Source organism: Rhipicephalus sanguineus, chromosome 6 (assembly GCF_013339695.2).
Source record: "Rhipicephalus sanguineus isolate Rsan-2018 chromosome 6, BIME_Rsan_1.4, whole genome shotgun sequence".
In the NCBI taxonomy this organism is placed as follows: domain Eukaryota; kingdom Metazoa; phylum Arthropoda; class Arachnida; order Ixodida; family Ixodidae; genus Rhipicephalus; species Rhipicephalus sanguineus.
This window is the reverse complement of record NC_051181.1, coordinates 83,488,950-83,509,850: the sequence shown is the minus strand read 5'-3', so window position 1 is coordinate 83,509,850 and position 20,901 is coordinate 83,488,950. Positions and strand designations below refer to the sequence as shown.

At 46.2% G+C, this 20,901-nt stretch overlaps 1 protein-coding gene across 1 annotated transcript in view; it reads left to right on the top strand.

The window, feature by feature from the left end:
* The window catches only part of LOC119397384 (prickle planar cell polarity protein 3), a 541,771-nt gene that overhangs the window by 49,511 nt on the left and 471,359 nt on the right, over positions 1–20,901 (top strand). Inside the window, exons 2-3 of the mRNA XM_037664815.2 lie at positions 12,681–12,858; positions 16,221–16,454. Of these exons, the coding sequence (XP_037520743.2) occupies positions 12,681–12,858; positions 16,221–16,454 (412 nt within the window). The remainder of the gene's footprint in view (positions 1–12,680; positions 12,859–16,220; positions 16,455–20,901) is intronic.

Below are 20,901 nucleotides of genomic sequence, written 5' to 3'. Positions count from 1 at the left end.
ATGCGAAACTGGCTCGGCTAGGCCAGTGTAGCTAACGATACAAAACAAAACAAAAAACAAAACACAGTACCTGTTACTCTTCGTGGTGACTTCTAACCTGTCATATAGCCTATATCACTCTCTTCAAAGATACACGCTAACTCTCTTTTGAAGAGTCGAGCCTCCCATGACGCTGCGAAGACAGTGTAATGATCTGCAAAGAAGGTGAACGTGTACCTGTTGAGTTATATAGAGTTGGTCCGGAAATAGCAGGACTAAATTTTTTAGAAATAGAATTATTGGCAGTTTAGACACATTGGCTTAATAGTTTACGAAATATGCCCGTTCTACATCAACACAGCGTTTCCAGCGATTCTGTCAGGGTTGCCACTGACTTTCGACTAAATTTCGCCAAACGACGAGCAGAAAGTCGCCAAAAGTCGCCATTTTTTCACAAATTTCGCCAAAAAAGTCGCCATCCTATAGATATGTGCGACATACCTATAGTACTAAAAATTTCCACTTATGTAAAGCCCCGTAGAATACAGTACCATTCTAGATCCTTAAATTATATTGACGTTTCTCAATGCCAGTCGTATCGCCCGCTTCACCATGGGAGTGCATGGTGCTGCTCCTCCGACTAGCCGCAAGATGTACGTGATGGCGCAAGGGTGAATGAATGAAACGCCTATGGTATCCTTCCATCCCTATCCGACCGTTTTCAAAGGTAAAAGTGTGGTAAACCTTGGGCGAAAACTGTGAAATCGTTGTTTGTAGACAGCTTTACGTACCCTTATATGAATTAAACAGATTAAAAGGTTTATTGAAGGTAACACGACAGAATTCTTATAGGAACCGATCATTAGTGAGCCTTACACATTTTCAGTGTGAAATAATATGATACCGGACGCCACCAACACTTTCTTATAGTCACGTATATCTGCACGCGTCAATCCGATGCGTTATTAATGAACAGGTAGCTAAGGTAAAATGTTATATAGCAATTGTTATCATAGCACACGCTCACCGAGAACAGTGGAAAATGCCTCAATAAATATTTTTTTACTGCACTAATAGCCGCGTATCCGCCTCTCTTGGCTATTCCAAAAATTGGGCGACCCTTAAGCTTCGCCTTTAAGAGTTGAACGCGATAGCGAAATCCGGCCCCTAGTGCGCACTTCGACCGCTAAGTGGATACTTATTAATGTGTATTATTACTGTCACACGCACACAGACACACACGCACGCACGCGCGCGAATTGTAGAGGTTTTCATTCTAAAGCAAGAGTCGCATGGCCTCCCCTCTCGCCATGAAAAGTCGAGACATATTTCTCACAATGCCTCACAGATGACAGCACATTATCTAACATTTGCTGTTTGCTGCGTTGGCTTGATATGTTGTCCGCTAGATGGACATAGTTGTCCATTTTTAGAGCTGTTTGAAAGTTCGTGTGTGTATTTAGCGGCGATGGCTGCACTATCCCGGCCTTTTTCGACGTAGTTTGATGGCCTTGCGAATGCGCCTACAAATCGCCGTAAGGACTCGTTTTCGTCGGGACACATGCCGAACAAAATGCGTTAAGGAAGGAGGCGCTGGTTAAGGAGACTCCTTTCACTACATGACATTTGTGTAATGCTTTTTTTCCGCGGAAGCTGCAAGTAACAGCGTGGCTTTGTGGTAAGACGCCTGCTTGCCAAGCGAACGGCCCGGCTCCGATCCTCCATTGGACCGAAGTTTTTTTTATTGTTTATTTTATTTGCTTCTTTCTCGATTTTTCGGTCACGGACAATTTTTTGCTCACAACCAACGGTGCCGACGCCGACACCGGAATTTCTGCGACACGAGCTCGCGTTAAAACAGTCTTACGATCTGAATTGGGGGAACTGAAACAGTGAATAAGACGCCAAGCTATTCAGAACAGTTGGAGCTCTGGCGGAACAAATGGTCCGAAGACGCGGCCAACCCGTCGTCTAGCCCCTTCAGAAGCGAAACTTTAGAGAAGTTCAAGGCACCTAAACCCTTAAACTTACAGTAACAGTAAAACACTGCTGCCTCGCAGTATGCAAGGCAGTCCGCTGACTTACATGTTGCTAGAATGTCGCTAGGGGCCGCTGCAGTACCACCTGTATTTAGATGAATTGTGGAGATACACACGATTTGCAGGACGGCCATACCGAATGACGCGTAATGTGCACATTCTACTCGAGGGTCTAAAACCAAGAAAAATACAGAGAATGTTGCCGCTGATTCGTTGGGAAGAAACTGAGCTTAGGATGCATAACTTAGTGGAGACCTAAGCCGAAAATCGCCAAAAATTCGCCGTGTCGCCATTCATAATTTTAGGTCGCCACAAGCCCCTCAAATTCGCCAATTTGGCGAAAAGTAGCCACCGTTGGCAACCCTGGATTCTGTCAAAAGTTGAAGGCTCCTTGTAACGCAGAAACTGGAATGCTGTTCAGTTCCCTCGTTACGACCTCTTGAATGGCCTGGACCGAGCCGTGGTGTCGTCCCTATCATTAACCTTTTTAGTCGGCGGAAGAGGAATAAGTTTTTACTAGCGACATCTGGGCTTTAGGGTAGCTGGGGAAGCTGTGTGACGCTATGTTTGGTCAGGAAGTCCATGACAGCGAATGTGGTGTGGCTCGGCGCATTGTCGCGACTTTTTGCCGTTGAAGGGCGTCCTTGCTCTCTTACCTCCTCAGAAACACTTCGTTGACCTATGAAATCACTACCATAAGTGGTCGCGATCATGTAATGTCTCTAACCCGCAGTTTCATCCAGTTTTCGCAAAACTTCACCTCGCAACGCTGTTCTAACAAATTATTCATTGTCGAAATGACAAAGTACATGGAAATGGGTTCCCCTAAAAATGGATGTACACTCGGTGAACGCTAGGAGACGACTGACGACTGGTGCGCTGGTTGCTAAACCCCCACCACCCAACTGGCGCAGTAATATCCCCCTCCTGTACCACGTTATCGTGGGGAAAATATCAGCCCTGCTACTTTCCGGACAAACCCTCTATATATGACAAGGGAGGGCCCACCAGAAAGACAAAAGCTTGCACAAAGCTTGTCTTTCAGCACCTACGTGAATGTTTCAGTATAACTAGAAAGAAAGGAGAGGGAAGGCTGGATGAGAGAGGCAACGCTAAAGCAGCAAGAGCATGGTTCCTAGTCTTTTCCCTTCCTTTCGATATTTCTCCGCTGGAGGTCCACAATGAGAGTTTCTGAAGTTGGCTTCTGTCTTTCGCTTGGTGGTGAGTACACCAGCCATCGGCTGCTCAACGAATTTAGAAGCGCTACGAAGTGCTCATGGTCTTTCGTTAAAATACTTATAGGAATGCCGCCTTCTGATTGGGCGTGTGCTCGATCGGCCATCATGACGTCATTGCATGAAGAAGCAGCTTCTGCATAGGCAGCGCTCTCTACAGGAGCAAGACAGGCCCAAAAGCCAAACCCAACCCAGAGCTGATGACACTCTGGAAGAGAGAGGGACTTTTCTATAGAAAAGAACAGGTCAAACCTGTCACCAGTGGACGTCTCGTGTATAGCTTCCGTGTAATTACGAGTTTTCTATTACCGCTGAGTTCATATTACTCATTTAGCGTTTCACTTTCGAAACTAGCATCCGCTCCGACGGCCCGGATAGACACGGGATTTTCGTGTTTTGCCGCTGCTGCTCTGCATCGACGGGCGTAGCTGTCAACGTCGGGGGTTACGTCACAGCCGGTGTCGAAACAGGAGCGTGTGAAAGTAAGAGAACAGAAGGGCTTATTAAGTAAGTGGCGCAGAGGTTGCTCCATTGGAACATTGATCACCTATAGCCAAGACCATGACGGAGCTGCAAACTTTTCTTTTGCTGCATGTTATATGAGCGATATTCGCAAGCCTCAGCACGCACTGTACCTTGTCCGCTCGGCTACGTGGAGATGTCTAGGATGTGGAGGGATTGTGGAGCCTGTGCTTCGCAGCACATAGGACAGCCGTGCCCATCACGGTTGTATGAGCTTAATGGACATGAAAGCTGCCCACTCTCGAGGTCGTTGGGCTTTGGCATCGCTGTGAAACACGCGAATGCTTGCGGGCAGCGGAAGGCACGTTCTTAGTCTATACCTGCAACAATGTCTGGATGCAATGCAATATATAGCCACCTTTGTATCTTTAAGGCATGCCTTGCGTACCTCAGACGACTGTTATTCCATCTTAAATGCGAAGGATTTCTTTGAGAATTTCTGCGACTTTTTTTAACAGCAGATCTGTTTAAGCTTTTCGTTTCTCCGTAGAGCGTAGACCGGAAACTGCGCCTGGCTATGACGTCACTGCGCGTTGCCTAGCAACCACTTGGCACAGCTATGCATCGCTTCGCATAGCTCCGGCGACGTTCCGCACCGCCACAGCAAGCTGCTACGACCGCGCACCTGCTCCGTCTACTCGTGCCGTCACTTCGCGTCACCTAGCGACCACCTGGCATATATAGCTGCGCCCCGCTGCGCCTAGGCATGCCATCGCTTCGCCAAGATCTACACGCCGCCTTTTGTGGCTACCGTGCACTTGCTTCGTCTAGCCACGCCGATATCGCACGCCCGCCGAGATGTTACGTGACCTCACGAATTACGAGAAAGAGAGAGAAAGAGTGAGAGAGAAAAAAACAAAGAGATAGAAAGAAACAGAAAGAGAGAGAGAGAAAACACAGCATAGCCATGTATATTATACCAAGGGGTGGGAAAGAAAGTGAGGGTGAGGAGGAGAGAAAGGTTGTGGGGAGAGGGTAACGCATAGCATAGCCATGTATACGACATTATAGCAAGGGGGCGGAAAAAAAAGAGAAGTGAGGGGGAGGGGGAGGGTAACTGGCTCCGCTGTTTCCAGTCTTCGCAGCAGTAGTGCGTAGCTGCCCAACATTTTTTTTCTTTCTGAACGGAATCCTGCCGCGTACCGCGACTGGAATCAAACACAAAATATCGCGCACAGCATGCGGTATCATCAAAACGTACACGGCTAATATCGCAGCGTGTCTCGCAGGTGCAGCACACACCTGCAAGCACGGTAGTAGCGTGTTCTGTGATGGTTCGTTCTGCACTGCGCGAAAAAAAAAAAAAGCTCGCCGGATTAGGTGACTCGCTCCAGTGTGCGCTTACCCATATGCGTGCTTGTACATGTGTAATTATTTCTGACATCAAAATACAGATAGATAAGTTACATACAGGCAAACGTTGGCACACGAGACGTAACTTAAAGGTGTACTCTAAAGCTCCCGACCGCGACAACAGGAAAACGAAAGTACGAAAAGCTTCTACGTTAAGGCCGCAGGAGCAACTAGAAACTAGTGGGAAAAAAGAGCAAAAAAACCCGGGCGGATTGGTTATGGGAGCCTTGGCTGCAGTGTCGCACAGCAGGCAGTTCCATGCATGTTTTAAGAAACATTCCGTGCCTTATTGAGACGGTGCCTGGCACGTACTGCGTCCGCCCTATGCCTATATTTCGTCCCTGACGCGCCGGATAGTGCAGAACGATATATCAGTCGCGCGTGCGTTCAGGGTTTCTCGGTTCTCCTGAGTAGTTTCTGGAGAGTGTCCGTCTAAGCTGACGTATATGCATCACTCTCGCGTGCCTAAATTGGCCACGTGGCTTTCAAAAGAGCGCGTGCATTACCGTTGCTCTTTCGAGGCCGATACGTCGGCTTCAGCCGGTGTCTTCCGTTAATGGAGCCAGGTGTTACCGGTTCTGTTCGGAAACGACGCTGATGGCTGCGCGATACGCCTAAAGAAGCGGGAGCGAAAAAAAAAAATAAAAAGGTGCAGAAGGAACATATTTGGAGGAGCACGTCGACCTTTACATTCCATCGACCTTCGAACAAAGTTTTGATCTAGGCTAATCGGTGCCTGTACACGTTTATGGTGCTTGCCAATTAGGACCACTTTTAATGAAAGTTTCGGGCCACCAGGCGTGCGAGCTTTTTTACTATAAAGCAGCTTCGCTGCTTGTGTAACCGCTTTGATGTGTAGCACTGCGATAAGTAATCAAGATTAGTTTCTCATAGTTGTTAGTAAAAAGGTTGTACTAAACGCGAGGGCTTATACTCGTCCGTGCTACTGATAGCGAAAAGTTTTAGCAAGGTGATCAGTTGTAAATAGAGGCTGGAAGCACGTGCCTTCTTCTACCCTGTTTCCCTTACACGTACGCCAAGATGTTGAGATTGGTAAGAACGACTAAAAAGTACTGGTTAACGTATTCAATGAAAATTATGGAGGCGACCCTAATCCTTCATTTGGGTGTTTACGTCATTGTGGTGCAAAGCTACGAGGAAATCCATACACATTTCTGAGAAAAAAAGCTTACAATTTAGAGCGAAAAATTTGCCCTAGTCCAGGGTTTGAATCCGGCAGCAACGCCTTTCCAGATTTTCAGGAAGATTTCATTTCTGACAAGTACGACCCTTATACTGGTGTACACCGTAATACACCATAATAAGGGTCGTATGGTGTATGTGCACCACTAATAGATCCAAAGAGGGTGGCAGTCCTCAGGAAAGCTTTTTTTTATTATTTAGAAGCTGCTGCACTGATTTCTGTATCAGACGTGTGTGGATACGGTTACAGTATAGTCGTCCCAAACCGAAAGGTCTCCTAAGTGACGTCACTTGTGACAGTTTCAGGCTGTGTCTTCCCGTTTCATAATTAGCCTTAATGAAAACCAACAGGTAATGAATGCAAGGAAGGTATATGGGGAATTAATTGTGCTGTTTTAACTGTATTGTACTAATTATGATATAAATACGAAGAAATTGATGTGGACGAAAAGACAACTTGCCGCCGGCAGGGAACGAACCTGCAACCTTCGGATAACGCGCCCGATGCTCGACCATTTCAGCTACGGCGGCGCGGTCGTCCTCTCGTACACTTTTATCGGGCATTCATTTGCATGCAAATCTGGGAGTGTCAGTCAGCGCCGCTCGTGGCAGTGACGGCGAGTGTGCAACACTAATATTTGATGAAGCAAAAAAAGCGCACAAAACGACAAATTCACGCACACACAAAATGGTACAAACACCAGCACACATTTTATGTGTGCGTGAATTTGTCGTTTCGTGCGCTGCTTCATCAAATATCATGGCTCACCAACTAGCCCATCAGTACATATTAAGTAAGTGTGGAACGCTATTCTTTTTTTCTTCTTTTTTGCCAGCTATCGTCACGCAGCTTGCGATCTTTGAACGGGCGGACAGCTGACGAATAAGCCCTCGCATACTACTTGAAATGGCATCAAGTCCGCGGGAACGAGAGCTTGTATCGACAAAGAGAAAACGAGCCCTTAAGATTTATTATTTCGTCGTTTCATAATTAGAGCACTCTTAGTGCATGAAGCACAGTCACGCTGTTGGCGAAGGGTGACCGTATCACAAAGCGCGAGCGTGCTTTAATACGATATATACCCACTATTGATTCCGCGTCTCGGTGTCTTCGGGGTATACGCTTACGGGGCTCGATGCACGTATCTTCGCGGACGCTTGTTTCGTTCCCCCGGCGCGAAGTGCCACGTCGTTGGCGGCCGGATGTCGCCGATACGGCTAATGTAATCCCGGCGTCCGCGGAGATAATCTCGCCAAGGAACGGGGTCGTCGCATGGATGTTCGGCCAACATTTTTACGAGGTCAGTTACAGCGACCGTGGTCACCCTCCTGCATGGGAAGCGGCAGGGCAGGAGGAGGACCTTCGCGACAAGAGATGGTTCCCGACTCGGAGCACTGCACGGAGAGCCAACAAGCGCAGCGCAACGATGGAACGGAAACGAGGTTTCGAGGTCTAGGACTGTCGTCGTCCTGTAAGAATATCCTGTAGTCTGCGCTGCGTATGGTGATGCAGACAGCCCATTGAAAGCTCGAGACGAGACAAACAAACAGAAAAGAAAGGGACGTGAAGCGGTGCGGCTAGTTTACACACGTTAGACGATGAAATCAGAGATGGAATTGAATATTAGGTCTGTGTTTTGGTTTCTTTATAAAAGCGGGTACCGTGCATCACGGTTTTCTATGGTGTGCGTATGTAGGTTGTTTACAGTTGTGTGCCTGCGCAACTGGGTGATGAGATTAAAAAGAAGCTTATAACCACGCAGGCGCTGCAATGCTGGCTGTGCAATGAGGGACAAAGAAGGAGCGGCTACGTCGCGTGATGTCTATCTTCGTATCTCTCACAGTGACTTCAGATAACGAGTCAAAAGGAAGGTGGCCTCAATTTGAGTACGCAATGAAAACGGCGTGCTAGCGCACGAATGACTCGCAGAATAGACGGACACGAAGAAGCATTGTAAGTGTGGTACGCTGTTTTTCATATTACGGATCACCCGGGTCACGCATTTCGAATCTGCAGGCATTGCTAATCGTTTTAAACGCAAGTTGACCACCTCGACGTTTCAAATTTATACGCCTCATATAAACGAATCGTACAACTCAAACAGTGCCGGAGTAGGATGAATTCGGCACGGTTGGCCGACAATATTATTCAGGAAGGACGGTAAAAGCGTTAAGTCATCGCGAAGATGTGACGCCAAGGTGGCCGCTTGTGGCTGAACAAACTGCGCCTGCATCGTCGTCTTGCATAACCTCGGCAACATCGATGAAGATGCTGGAATACATAAGTGGTCTCGTAAGTCTTGCGCGTTCGCTCCCGTACTACTGCGCCGACGCATCAAACATTTATTAGCCAGTGATCATTATGCTGTAACATTAAACTGTTACGTGCGTTCAATACTTTGCTTTCTCCGTTTTTCTTCGCACTGTTGATGCTGCGCCAAGACGCGACGCGCGCCCATCATAACGATGACGATGATAATGAACATGTGATGATGATTCCTTTTTCTTTTTTTTTATTCACACGTTAGATATTTTTCTTACAGAAAACCAAAGGGGTGAGGGATAAAGGCGCGAGCATGCGCCTGACGGAGGCCCTGACCCCTGTACAATCAGTGCTCGGCGAAGCAACATAATTAAAAGAAAAAAAAAACAGCTATGTAGACAGTAAACACATGATCGAGTAACATAAACAACATGATCAACATGATTAACAATAGTGCAGTAAATAGCATAGGTGACGGAACTAGCATAAGGAACAATACAACATATTATTCCGCCTGCAGTCATTGGCACTGACAACTCAACAATGTGCAACACATTTAGCGATATTTGCAGATTTTTCTTTTATACACTGTTAAAGAGGAAGATTCTTTTATTATATCTAACAGTTCTTTGTTTGAATTTAAGTGCCTAGGAATTTTGTATCTCAAGCATTGCGTCCCGTAATTTGTTCTGGTCTTAGGTAGTTTATAGTTTATCACACGTAGGTTGCGGTCTGTGGTCGTTTGAAGATAGCTGGACTCAAAATTTGTCCAGTTTTCTTTCATTTGCATGAACATATAAAGTGAGAGCTTTTCTGTGTAAAGAACACTTGGTGGAACTAGTTTATACTTAATTTTATATGGAGATGTGGTATCGTTGAAAGGGGTGCGTTCAAGAGCACGAACGGCTCTCTTTTGCAAAACTTCTAGTTTACTTAAATTAGTTTTCGTAGTAGATCCCCAGATCAATAAGCAATATTGCAGATGTGACTGAGCATGATATACAATTGGTTTCAGTCTGTTTGGAATTAAAGATCCTACTTTCCACAGTGCACCGATTGTTCGAGATAGTTTCTTTTGAAGGTGAGATATGTGGTCATTCCACGATAAATGTTCTTGAAAAAAATACTCCCAAAAATTTAATACTGCTCGTCTTTTCAAGCAATGAGTCTTGAAAGCGTAGTTTGAAAGTAGTATTTATACGCGAGTTTCGAGCTCTGAAAATGACATGTTTAGTTTGACATATTGCATAACACGACATATTGCAAATGACATATTGCATAACCCGCTGTCGGGTACAGGTCACTTACCAGGTAACGTAATACTCAGCAATAACAGAATTAGAAGCACGTCAACGAACACGTAAAGGTGACTGATCCTAGGTAGAACAAAACATTGTGTTATAGACCGCGGTGAGTCGTGCATGAGCAAAAAAAGGTTATAAAGGAAGAAAGAAACAATAATATAGGCATTGAAAGGGTTCATGCGAGGGAGATTTATATTTTCTACCGAGCCCTTGTAATATCACGAAAGCATGCATGTATAAAGACAAATAGCTAAAACAAGTTAAATATTTCTACGGTATAATCATTGTACACGGCTCAGCACAACGTCCTTTGTCTAATCGAAAAGTACGTTCCAAGTCGGAGCAAGTCGGTCGACCGTATAGATAACAAAGCGTAGTGTCCTAAAGTTGCTTTCCATACATGCCATGTCAGCGGCGCTGATAGGCAACCATATTTAGCATATTGTGTTTCATGATTTTTTTTTTTCAGTTGATGCATAAACTGATGGGACCGTAGCTGAAGCACTGACGTTTACCAATGAATGGTCGATTGTACCATCTCGACACTCAAATAACGGTACTTTCGAGGTACAAAATTATTTCGCGCATTTCGTGATCCGAAACTCTGTGGTACCCAACCCTACAGCTCTAAGAAAATCATTTTACATAGATTATAGTGCTTCGCTTATAGGTCGAAACTGCTCGCAGCGTTTACTTCACTTGACGGCATCGAACACTTTTGTATAGTAGGGAGCCTTCTGTAACTGCCGCGACAGCCTGGCGGCTATGGCTGAGTGCTGCTAAGTGGAAGGACGCGGGTTCGATTCCCGGTCCCAGCGGCCGCATTTCGATTGGGCTGAATGCAAGAACACCCGTCTACTTACATTCAGGTGCACGTTAAAGAACCCCAGATGGTCAAAATTATACCCGAGCCGCCAGGCTGCGGCCTGCCTCATAACCATACCGTGGTTATGGTGCTTACTAATCCGGAAATAATTCATCCTTACTATCAGTTAAAACCTTCCCGTCACCGCCACCCCTCCTAAGCCCTCTCCTCGACCTTACCGCCCAGCCTCCATTCACTGTCGGGCACAAGTCAACCTGCTTCTGACCGACACAACGTACGAGTATTCCGAGCTAATGATATACTACTAGCGAATAAGAATAATTGCCACAGATATGCTGGAAGGAGTTAGGCTCGCTATAAAAAAATATATAGTTCGTAAGGCATACTTTCGAGGTGCACTTCTGAGACATAGCTCACTCCAGACACGGTGTTCTAAACGCACTGCACGTACGGCTTAAGTAGCATTGAATACGGCGCGAACAAGGTGAAAATGCAAAGCGGCCAACACGAGGACGCAGCGTGCAGTCAGCTACGTAGTAATGACGGTCATGACCTAGAAGAGCAACTCGGCAGTAATCCTTTAATCTCGTACTCGAAAGCCGAGCATCCTTATGTGTGCAGGCCAGTGCCGAGAGATTCGAGCTGCGTTGGCACGCGTCCCAGCATCTTGGAGTTCCCGGCTGTTCGTGGAAATAATGCATAAAGCAATTCCGTCGTTGATAATGGCGAAACCGTTGTCTCCTGCCCAGTCTTGCACATCCTAAGCACATAACGTACGTTCCGAACGGAAGGCGAAAGCGGTCACAAATCAAAAGGTCGTTAAGAACCTACCGAGAAATTAATGTGGTTTCTTTGAAAAGAAAGCGTTCTTGCTAAGGAATTGGTCGCGGTTAGTGTAGCAGAACTGTTCTTAGATTTCAAGCGCAGATTATATAACCCCAGGTAGTGAAGAAGGATGAGGGGTCTCCCTAGTAGAGTGTGTCTCACAATCATGTTGCGATTTGGCAGGTAAAGCCGTGGCATTAACGTTTTACCGTAGCGGGACGTCCTAGTTGCGAAATCACAAATTGTTAGGGTGCCTTAGTTTTCTTTGTTAGTGGGCTAGTAATTGAAACGCTGTCCGATATGCTCGCAACTGGGACATTGATCTATATTGAAGCTTTGTAAATTAAAGGTTTTCAACGTTGTCGTAATTGAAAATGCAGCGTGTGGTACTGAGTATGCGTACGTCCATACAAATGTATAGTTTAGCCAAAAGTCACTTTGAAAGTACTAGGAAACTGTCTTGAGCCTGCTCGCAAAAAAAAGAAGCTGATGGCTACAAAATCTAAATGATCGAGTGATTATATAAATCAGTCGTTTCACCGAGAGCATATTTGCACCAGCAAGTAAGGGTATCAATAATGAACAAGGAAAGTAACATCCGAAGCGTCATTTGTCATTTCTGTATGGGCGCGCTCACACACACACACACACACACACACACACACACACACACACACACACACACACACACACACACACACACACACACACACACACACACACACACACACACACACACACACACACACACACACACACACACACACACACACACACACACACACACACACACACACACACACACACACACACACACACACACACACACACACACACACACACACACACACACACACACACACACACACACACACACACACACACACACACACACACACACACACACACACGCACGAACGTGCACGAAGGGTGTTAAACCCTCCTCCCCCCTCCCTTCCAGTAAAGTAAACTGCCCTTCCAAAGTAAACAGTACAAGGGTGACTCTATTCTGACGTTAGTACAGTTGTGGCGCTGGCGAAAGATAGACACTGCATGTTTTCGCGCACATTGCGGTTGTGGCTCCTGTTCCAGGAGTGGCCACCAATGTCTCGTACTTTCTTTGTTATGCAGGAAAGTTTGCAACAACTGCAAGTGCCCACGAGAATCGCACGATGTGTACCACGAAGAGTTCGTCAACGTGCGCGACCGCATCGGCATCAAGGCATCTGACCCTTCGCAGCACACTTCCAAGGAGAAGACGCTGCAGGAAGGCTACTCCTGGGTGCCACCGGGACTTTCTAGTGCAAAGGTGGGAGTGGCCGCAGATTACTCCGCGTTTAAATTCATAGCAGCCCGAGTTCATGCCCGAGTTCCACTCAGGGCTAAATGCACCTAGAGCTCAACACTAACAATCAAATAACAAACATTCACCACCAACTTACAGGGGCGGGTTCGGTTAACTTGAAGCTGCATATTTGGAATACAATGTCTGCCTGGGCCTGTGCCACATACTTTCCAAGACGAAGATGGTGTTGGGACTAATTCTTGGCCAATCCCCCAGAGTGGGTTTGTGCCATGGTGTGGAAGGACAAACAAACAAACAAACAAACAAACAAACAAACAAACAAACAAACAAACAAACAAACAAACAAACAAACAAACAAACAAACAAACAAACAAACAAACAAACAAACAAACAAACAGACTCAATTCCCCTACTGTATTTTCTCGCACACCGGCTAACGTTGGCTACAGCCGGTCAATATTGGCTAGTAATGGCTATAAGATTGCCAAATGATGGCTAATATTTGGTATCTGTTGGCTAGATGGTGGCCACAGCCGGCCAATGTGGATAAATGGTGAGCCATTGTTGACGTCACGGTCATATCGGCTAATCTTGGCTGCTACCGTCTAATATTCGCTACTACCGGCTAGTGCTGGTCGATGTTAGCTAATAGAGAGCCTATGTTGGCTACTTCAGGTTAATTTTAGCTAACTGTTCACTCACGTTGGCTATGTCCGCTTTTATAAAAGGAGCGTCGTCTTCAATATTAATTCAATGAAGAGTTTTTACGTATATGCAGTTTCTTTCCTGACCCTTCTACGTCCCTCTGCGTTGTTTCCCAGTGGAGGGTAGCAAACCGCATATCCCGTATTGATTAACCTCCTTGCCTTTCTGCTTTGTGCCATCTTTCTTTTTCTGAACACCTTGGCGTGTGGACACTTTTTCTTTATTATTATTATTATTATTATTATTATTATTATTATTATTATTATTATTATTATTATTATTATTATTATTATTATTATTATTATTATTATTATTATTTGATATGGAAGTGTATACACATAAATGCACAAATAAATGACACAGAGGAAGTAGGTATGAGGCAGGGCGACACTGGTACCGAGAGGAGAACAACGCCTGGGTAATCTTTAGGGAAAAAAAGGGAATCGATTACGCTTCCAAAACCACGACATGATTATGAGGCTCACGGCAGGGAAGGAATCCAGTTTAATTTCGACAGTCTAGGGCTCTTTAAAGGGTAGCTGAAGCACTTAAAACAAAAAGACTTTGGAATGTGTAATCATAGTTTGATCCTTGCTGAATTCGAAAACCAAAGTAAGAGTTCACAGAAGTGAACGCAAATGGCATTTCTTGGCAAAAAAAAACAGCGGCTGCAGCCGCAGGGCTTCTTGAACTGCTGAGCGAAGGCGGTGACATCAACTTCGTTGTGCCGCGTCATCGGCGCCATCAGCTCTGTAAAAGCATGGCCTTCGCGATCAGTTCCACCAACGCGCGCAGCCAGAAGTAGTCACGGAGGCCACGGCTCCGACAAAAGCACGGTGGTAGGATAAAACAGGTGGCCCACCGAGCGCCGCGAGCGCGTCGCCGTACTGCTCGAGTTGCTCGCGGCCGCCGCTAGGTTCGCGATAAGTTTTTGGGCCGAAAGACGCGCACCGCAAGCTCTCGCTGTGCTGTAAAAACCGGTTTTTCTAGCTAATTTTCTGGCTTTAAACGGTTGTTTGTGCTTTTACTAGCGTGTAGTGGCTGTCTGCCAGCTTCGACCGCAAAAGTAAGAGCGCCAGGCTTTATGAAGCTTAAAAATTTTTAATCGGCGCGGGTAGTCCCGATATGACTGTCACAGGGTGCCGATTGCAAGAGACGCGCGCGTATTTTTTTTTTTTTCTAAAGCGTGAAAATTCCTACCGGCGAGTGTACAGAGTAAAAAAAAGCATTTCGTTTTCACGTTATCGTAAGTATGTCTGAGGACCGTAGCCGGCGGTCTTTCCGTGGAATTGCATTTGTCCACGACTGCAGTCGCTTTTCGTCTTTCGGCGCGGAGAAAAGACACAGCTTTTCTTTGCACGTTTTGTAGCCAGATTTGCAATTTGGAGCGAAGCATTTTCGTCCCATGGTGGCCGCCGCATCAGCGGCACAGATCGAGCCACCGTGGTTTCAGCCGTGGTTCCAGCTTACAAAGTGAGCGGAAACACAGATGCGGTCGCGCGCGTTGGTTTGACAGAGCGCAACAAACGCGACGCATCAGAGCGGATCTCAAGCCGTGGGATCACCTAATCACGACCGCCGTGATCTGACCGTGATCATGACTCGAAGGCTGATTGCGACTTTGCGACGCTGGTTGCGTCGCATAGGGACGCTCTTGCTCTTCGGACGCTTGCACCCACGGACGCCTCCGCATTTATCGAAGATGACCAAGCAGAAAGGAGGAGACGCCGTTGCAACGCTGGTTGCGTTTCATGCTTTCATTAGTGGTGCGTTCGTTCTAAGCGACGGCAACTCTTCGGTGTTGCTCAAGGCCTCTCTGGTGTAATAAATACACCGCGGATCTCTTTCTCAAAAGTTAAAGATGTAAATTGCAGTTTAAATGCTCGCGACGCACGCTGGCCACATGCTTTCAAATGCGCCGGAGCGGAGATATCGGCCCAGAGCACACCTGCTGCCACCTTGCGGAAAAGCGGCGGCAACTCGAGCACCTCCGTGACACACGCGGCGCATTAGCGGAGCGGCGCTTCGGGCCACCTGCTATTCTGCCACCGTGGCCAAAACTACCGTCTATGACCTCACAAATTTTGGTGATATGTGACGTCACGATGACGTCATTCGCGTTTGATGAGGCATCTAAGCTTTCACCTTAGTAACTCAACACATAGGGGTAAATCAGAGACGCAGCAGTACAGCTAGTCTAATTTATTGACTTGTTGAACTTCAAAACAAATAAAATAAAATGAAATAAAAATTTTTATTGCGGTGTACAGCGAACACTGTATACCGAGGCAATTGGGCTAAAGGTGTGTTAATACGCCTGAAGAGGGCCCAACTTCCCTTCGGTAGTTCAGGCACATGTTGCAGCATGAATTTCACAAAAGTGTTACACAGTGATGATAGAATAATATACAATGTTATACAATGTGTCAGTTATACAATTCATGAAGTCACTGCCTCGAATCAAAGCATCTACCATGCTAAACGCAACAATAACAAATACAAATTAGAGTACATCCCAACCCGTCACATGTTCATAACAGTAGTTTAAGACATCAATGAATAGCCGGTAAATATTTATTGGACATAAAAGATCATGACAAAATTACCTAAAGAAGACAAGCCAAGATTATAAAGCTTTTTCGGTACTCTTCCCTTCGCAGATCGAGGAGTACTTTGCCCAGCTGCCAAATCACAAGGTACCGCGGCTGGGAAGTCCGGGCGAGAAGTACCGAGACCGGCAGCTCATCGTGCAGCTGCCCAAGCAGGACCTGGCCCTGGCCTACTGCAAGTTCCTGGAGCGGGAGTGTCACCGGGCATTCGAGGACTTCGTCAACGCTCGCAACGAGATCGCCCTCGACATCGGTTACGTCAGGGAGGCCCTCGACAAGACGCTGGTACGACTCACAACTGGGTACCAATATACTATACTCTACAGACGGACTGACACCGTTGTAAACTACTTTATGGTCTCATAGGTAACCATGACTAATATATCAAGACTTGCGCACGTTGCGCCACCTCTCGGCGGCGGCCGCACGATCTGCCGTAACTGAATGAGCACTGGACGAAGGAAATTCATGTTTAAGGAGCGATACTATAGTCGGATACTACTTGAGAAGTCCCGAGAACTTAGACAACCGAAGCGCGGCAGCCGATCGCCTCCGCGAGTAAAGTAGTCATCGTGCCTAAAGTGCAGCGCGCACGAGAAACGACGGACGAAAGAGAAGAAGCAAAAATGACTAGCGCTGACTCTCAACTGAAATTTTATTGGAAAGGAAACAATATAAATATCTAGAATTATCGCAAAGTAGGCAAAAAAAACACTGAAGAAATACAGAAATGAACTGGACAACTTGCGCTCTCGATACAATCATCTTTTACAAGTGTTAGTCAGATAATCAAATTCAGTGTCCCTCAAGGGGATCGACGGCCTGCTGACACACGACTCTCCTTTCCTTGGGATATGGAAATCTTCGACAATTTCTCTGGCAACCTGCTGTCCGTGATGTGTTTGAATCATTGTGTCGTCAAAATGGGGGGAGCAGCCGCACTCATGACAATTGTCAGCGGGGGTAGATGGCCTGTCTTCAGTGAGCGAACCATTGTACTCTTTTAATCTGATTTTGACACACATTCCGCTCGGCCCCAATGTAAATTTTGTCACAAGACAGTGGTATTTGACGCACAATTCCCACGTCCCATTCAACGAATTTACACACATGCTTCATACCGCATCCTGCAGTCTTTGTTTCCTCTCCAATAACACTTCAGTTGAGAGTCAGCGATAGCCCTGTTCTCGCTCAATGACTAAAGTATTCCCGCGGGCACTCGGCACTGCCCTCCGAAATCGGTGTCACCAGCCGTCCGGCTCATGACGTCACTCCGGAATGCACGCCCATTGATGCAGCCTTGTGCGCATCCTTGTAGTAGTAGTAGTAGTAGTAGTAGTAGTAGTATCTTCATTTTATTTCTTGTAATACAAGAAAAAGGAACAGAGGCGAAAGGCGTTTCATGCGCCTGACAAAGGCCTCTGCACCTTAAGTTCGCAACACATACGCATTCCTGGTACGTATGCACAACTGAAAAGTTGTGTGCTTTGAGAAGAAAATGCCGAGGATTGCCAGAGTTGTCTCCGACTACAGTTACCAAATTTGAATAAAGAATATGTATGTTTGAGAGCCATTGGAACAATCCGGTTATATTCCTAAACCATGATACAAAGCGCCTAGACTCTCTCGACGTATAAATATCGTCCTGAAGACCGTCCCCTGCGAAAACCTTGTTCTTTATTGCAAAGCCCAAGGCTGGGAACGCATCGATGTTTCGAGCTACAAAGACTCGCTCAGTGCTTCGAACCTCGTTAATTCCTCAGAAATGCGGTCGCATTTTTTTTTGTGTTAATATCATTATTGCACTAGTGTAACACGAAGAAGATAATGCTTCAGTTATTCCTGCAGATCGGTACTTTAGCGTGGCTAATCGCCAAAAGCTTCCGCTGATTCAGGTGTTTTTGACGTAGACTTGTGTTTCTGTCCTATGTAAATGACACTGCAGCTCAAGTGGTATAGGAGCTTCGGGCGCGTAATCCTAAGGTTGCAGGTTCGGTCCCTGCCGGCGGCAAGTTGTCTTTTCGTCCACATTACTTTCTTCAGTTACTACAATACAGTTAAAACAGTACAGTTAACGTTCCCTATGCCTTCCGTGGCTTCATTATCTGCTGGTTTTCAATAAGGTTGAGTGAAACAAAGAAACGAGCCCTCAGAATTTTCTTACTTCATTCCTGCAGTTCCGAATGTAGTTTTCGCTGAATGAATGAGCGTTGATATAGGTTTTCTTCCAGTCGCTTTGGTCTTTCAACAAATACAAAGGCCTCCAACGATTATAAGATCATTAGGCGTGTCCCGCACCTTCCTACTAACAAATACCTAATTTCGTAGTGCTATTGACAGCTTCTTCATGTATCAGTGACTGACGGAGTCTTAACAGCCTATTGGTATATGCTAATAGTCTGACGTACGTTTTGCATAAAATATAGCTAATGATCCATGATGCGAAAGTGTGTTATTTTATATTCTAACCACACTATTAATAGAAGTGTGTGTCGATAGCAAAAATGTCATCGCTTAAACATACCCTTACAGGCATTATTTTAACTATCTTAGCATATTTCCAAGAAATGGGTCTATATGCCTATATTTAATTTTATTGTAATATTATGCCACTTCCCTGCTCAAACCATGAAAATGTATACTTTTTTTTCTAGCTTCTTTTTTATTTACTACTGCTGTCCCGGCGACAGGGGTCACATTTTGATCAGAGTGGAAAAAGAAGAAGAAAAAGAACAAAAAAAAAAAAACGCTCGTGTTCTTGGATTTAGACGTACGCTAAAAAGACCCAGGTGGTAAAAATGACTCTGGAGCTTGCCTCGATGCCGCGAGATCATATCGTGGTTTCGCGCGCAAAAATTCCAGAATTGTTTCTTTCAAGCGAAGTTTTCCGCTTTCTCAGCTGCTGAGAAAATGCGACTGGGCTTACAGTACGGATACCACAGTTGCGTACGCGTACGACAATATACGTGCTTTCCTCAACCAGAAAGAAATAATACCAAAAAAAAAAAAGACACGAGCTAGGAAGGGCGGTGCTCCAATGTAAACAGGCTGAAATACGACACGCGATGTGTTATTGCCACCTTTTACGTGTTTGCCCAATTTTGTTTGCGTTTCTCCGCTTCGGGTGAGCGCAGCAACCATTGCCGGATGACGTCAGCCTTCCGAGAACGCGTAGGTTCCGGAGGCTTTTGGGTAACTAAGTCAAGGGACGAACGATGCGGCCAACGCCCACGAGTCAGTCTGCGCGACACTTTATGCGGGCGTTGAACCGTGACAATTACGGGGTGCGAATCCGGTGCGTTCGTTGAAAAAATCGTAAAATGGTGCACGTCGCGTTTAGCGTATGTTAGACATCTTTATGATTGACGCACGTTAAGCCGCGCAAAATATCCCGGATGACTGGAAGCGCCAGTAATGTATACTGTTATACTGAATATAAGACAGCACAAGCTGAAAGCGGAGGACGTAACCAGACGAAGCTCTAACTTCTATTCTAAAAGGCAGGGCGTGCAAACACGGACACAGGAGAGAAGTCAAGACACCACAAACGCCGACTAACAACTGAAGAGACGCACAACGGCGGAAAAGAAAGAAGGCACGAAAACTTATCTGCGCATGCCCAGCCAACAGGCGAACCTATCGATCCGGCACGCGCGGGGGTCTACGTGGAAGATAACTGTTAAAGGACCCCTGACAGCGAAATTTTTGTTTGTGGCTTTTTTTACTGTAATTTGTATCTTTGTGTCTCGTAATCCCGAAATTGATATACAATGATAGATAATAATCGTTGGGGTTTAACGTTCCAAAACCACGATATGATAATAAGAGACGCCGTAGTGGAGGGCTCTAGAAATTTCGACTACCTGGAGTTCTTTAACGTGCACCTAAATCTAAGAACACGGGCCTTAAGCATTTTCGCCTCCATCGAAAATGCGGCCGCCGCGGCCGGGATTCGATCCCGCTACCTTCGGGTCAGCAGTCCAGCACCATAGCCACTAGACCATCGTGGCAGGTAATGCCGAAATTGAGTCGTAAGTGCTCTAACGTATCGTATATTTAATGCTGGCTTCATTAATTGCCACCATGGAGGAAGGAAAAACTAAGGAGAGGCCCTATCGTATCCCAATGCATTGCGAAAAGTGTGGCGGAAGTGACGTCAGATTTATGGGGCAAACAAGCCGATATGGGTCAAACAAAACAGCAGACGCCCCGCGGCGTGCTCTCTGCGGTGGTTCGCTTCTGTTCGGATTTGTAGTCCCGGCGTAAACTTAGCGCGTATTGTGCGGTTCGCACGCAGTAAAATGTTGCAAGCAGACGTTTACCAGGCTGTTCGTGCGCGGCAGGCCCGAGCGTTGCGTGATGAAGTTCTTCGAGGAGCGTTTTTGTGCAACAGTACAGAAAGTACCGGTACGTGCCGTAATCAAAAACATTCAGCCCCTGCCTCATCGTATTCGAACTCACCTAGCAGTGACTTACGCGTTCTGCTGGGCGTTAGGCCTTTTTTTTTTCCTTTCTTGTAGCCCGATTTCCAGATCTATTGCCCGATGAGCGCAGTAGCTATTTGGCGCAACGCCAACCTATAGTTGACGTAACTTTGTTGGCACGCGTGAGCGACGCAGAGACGAGGCGTGTTGTTGAGAGTCTCGGTACCAACTAGTTTATTTCTCCGCCAACCGGTTTCCCTTCTCTCCCTCTCCGCGCCTCCTTCGTGCCTTTGTTACGGCGCAGAGGG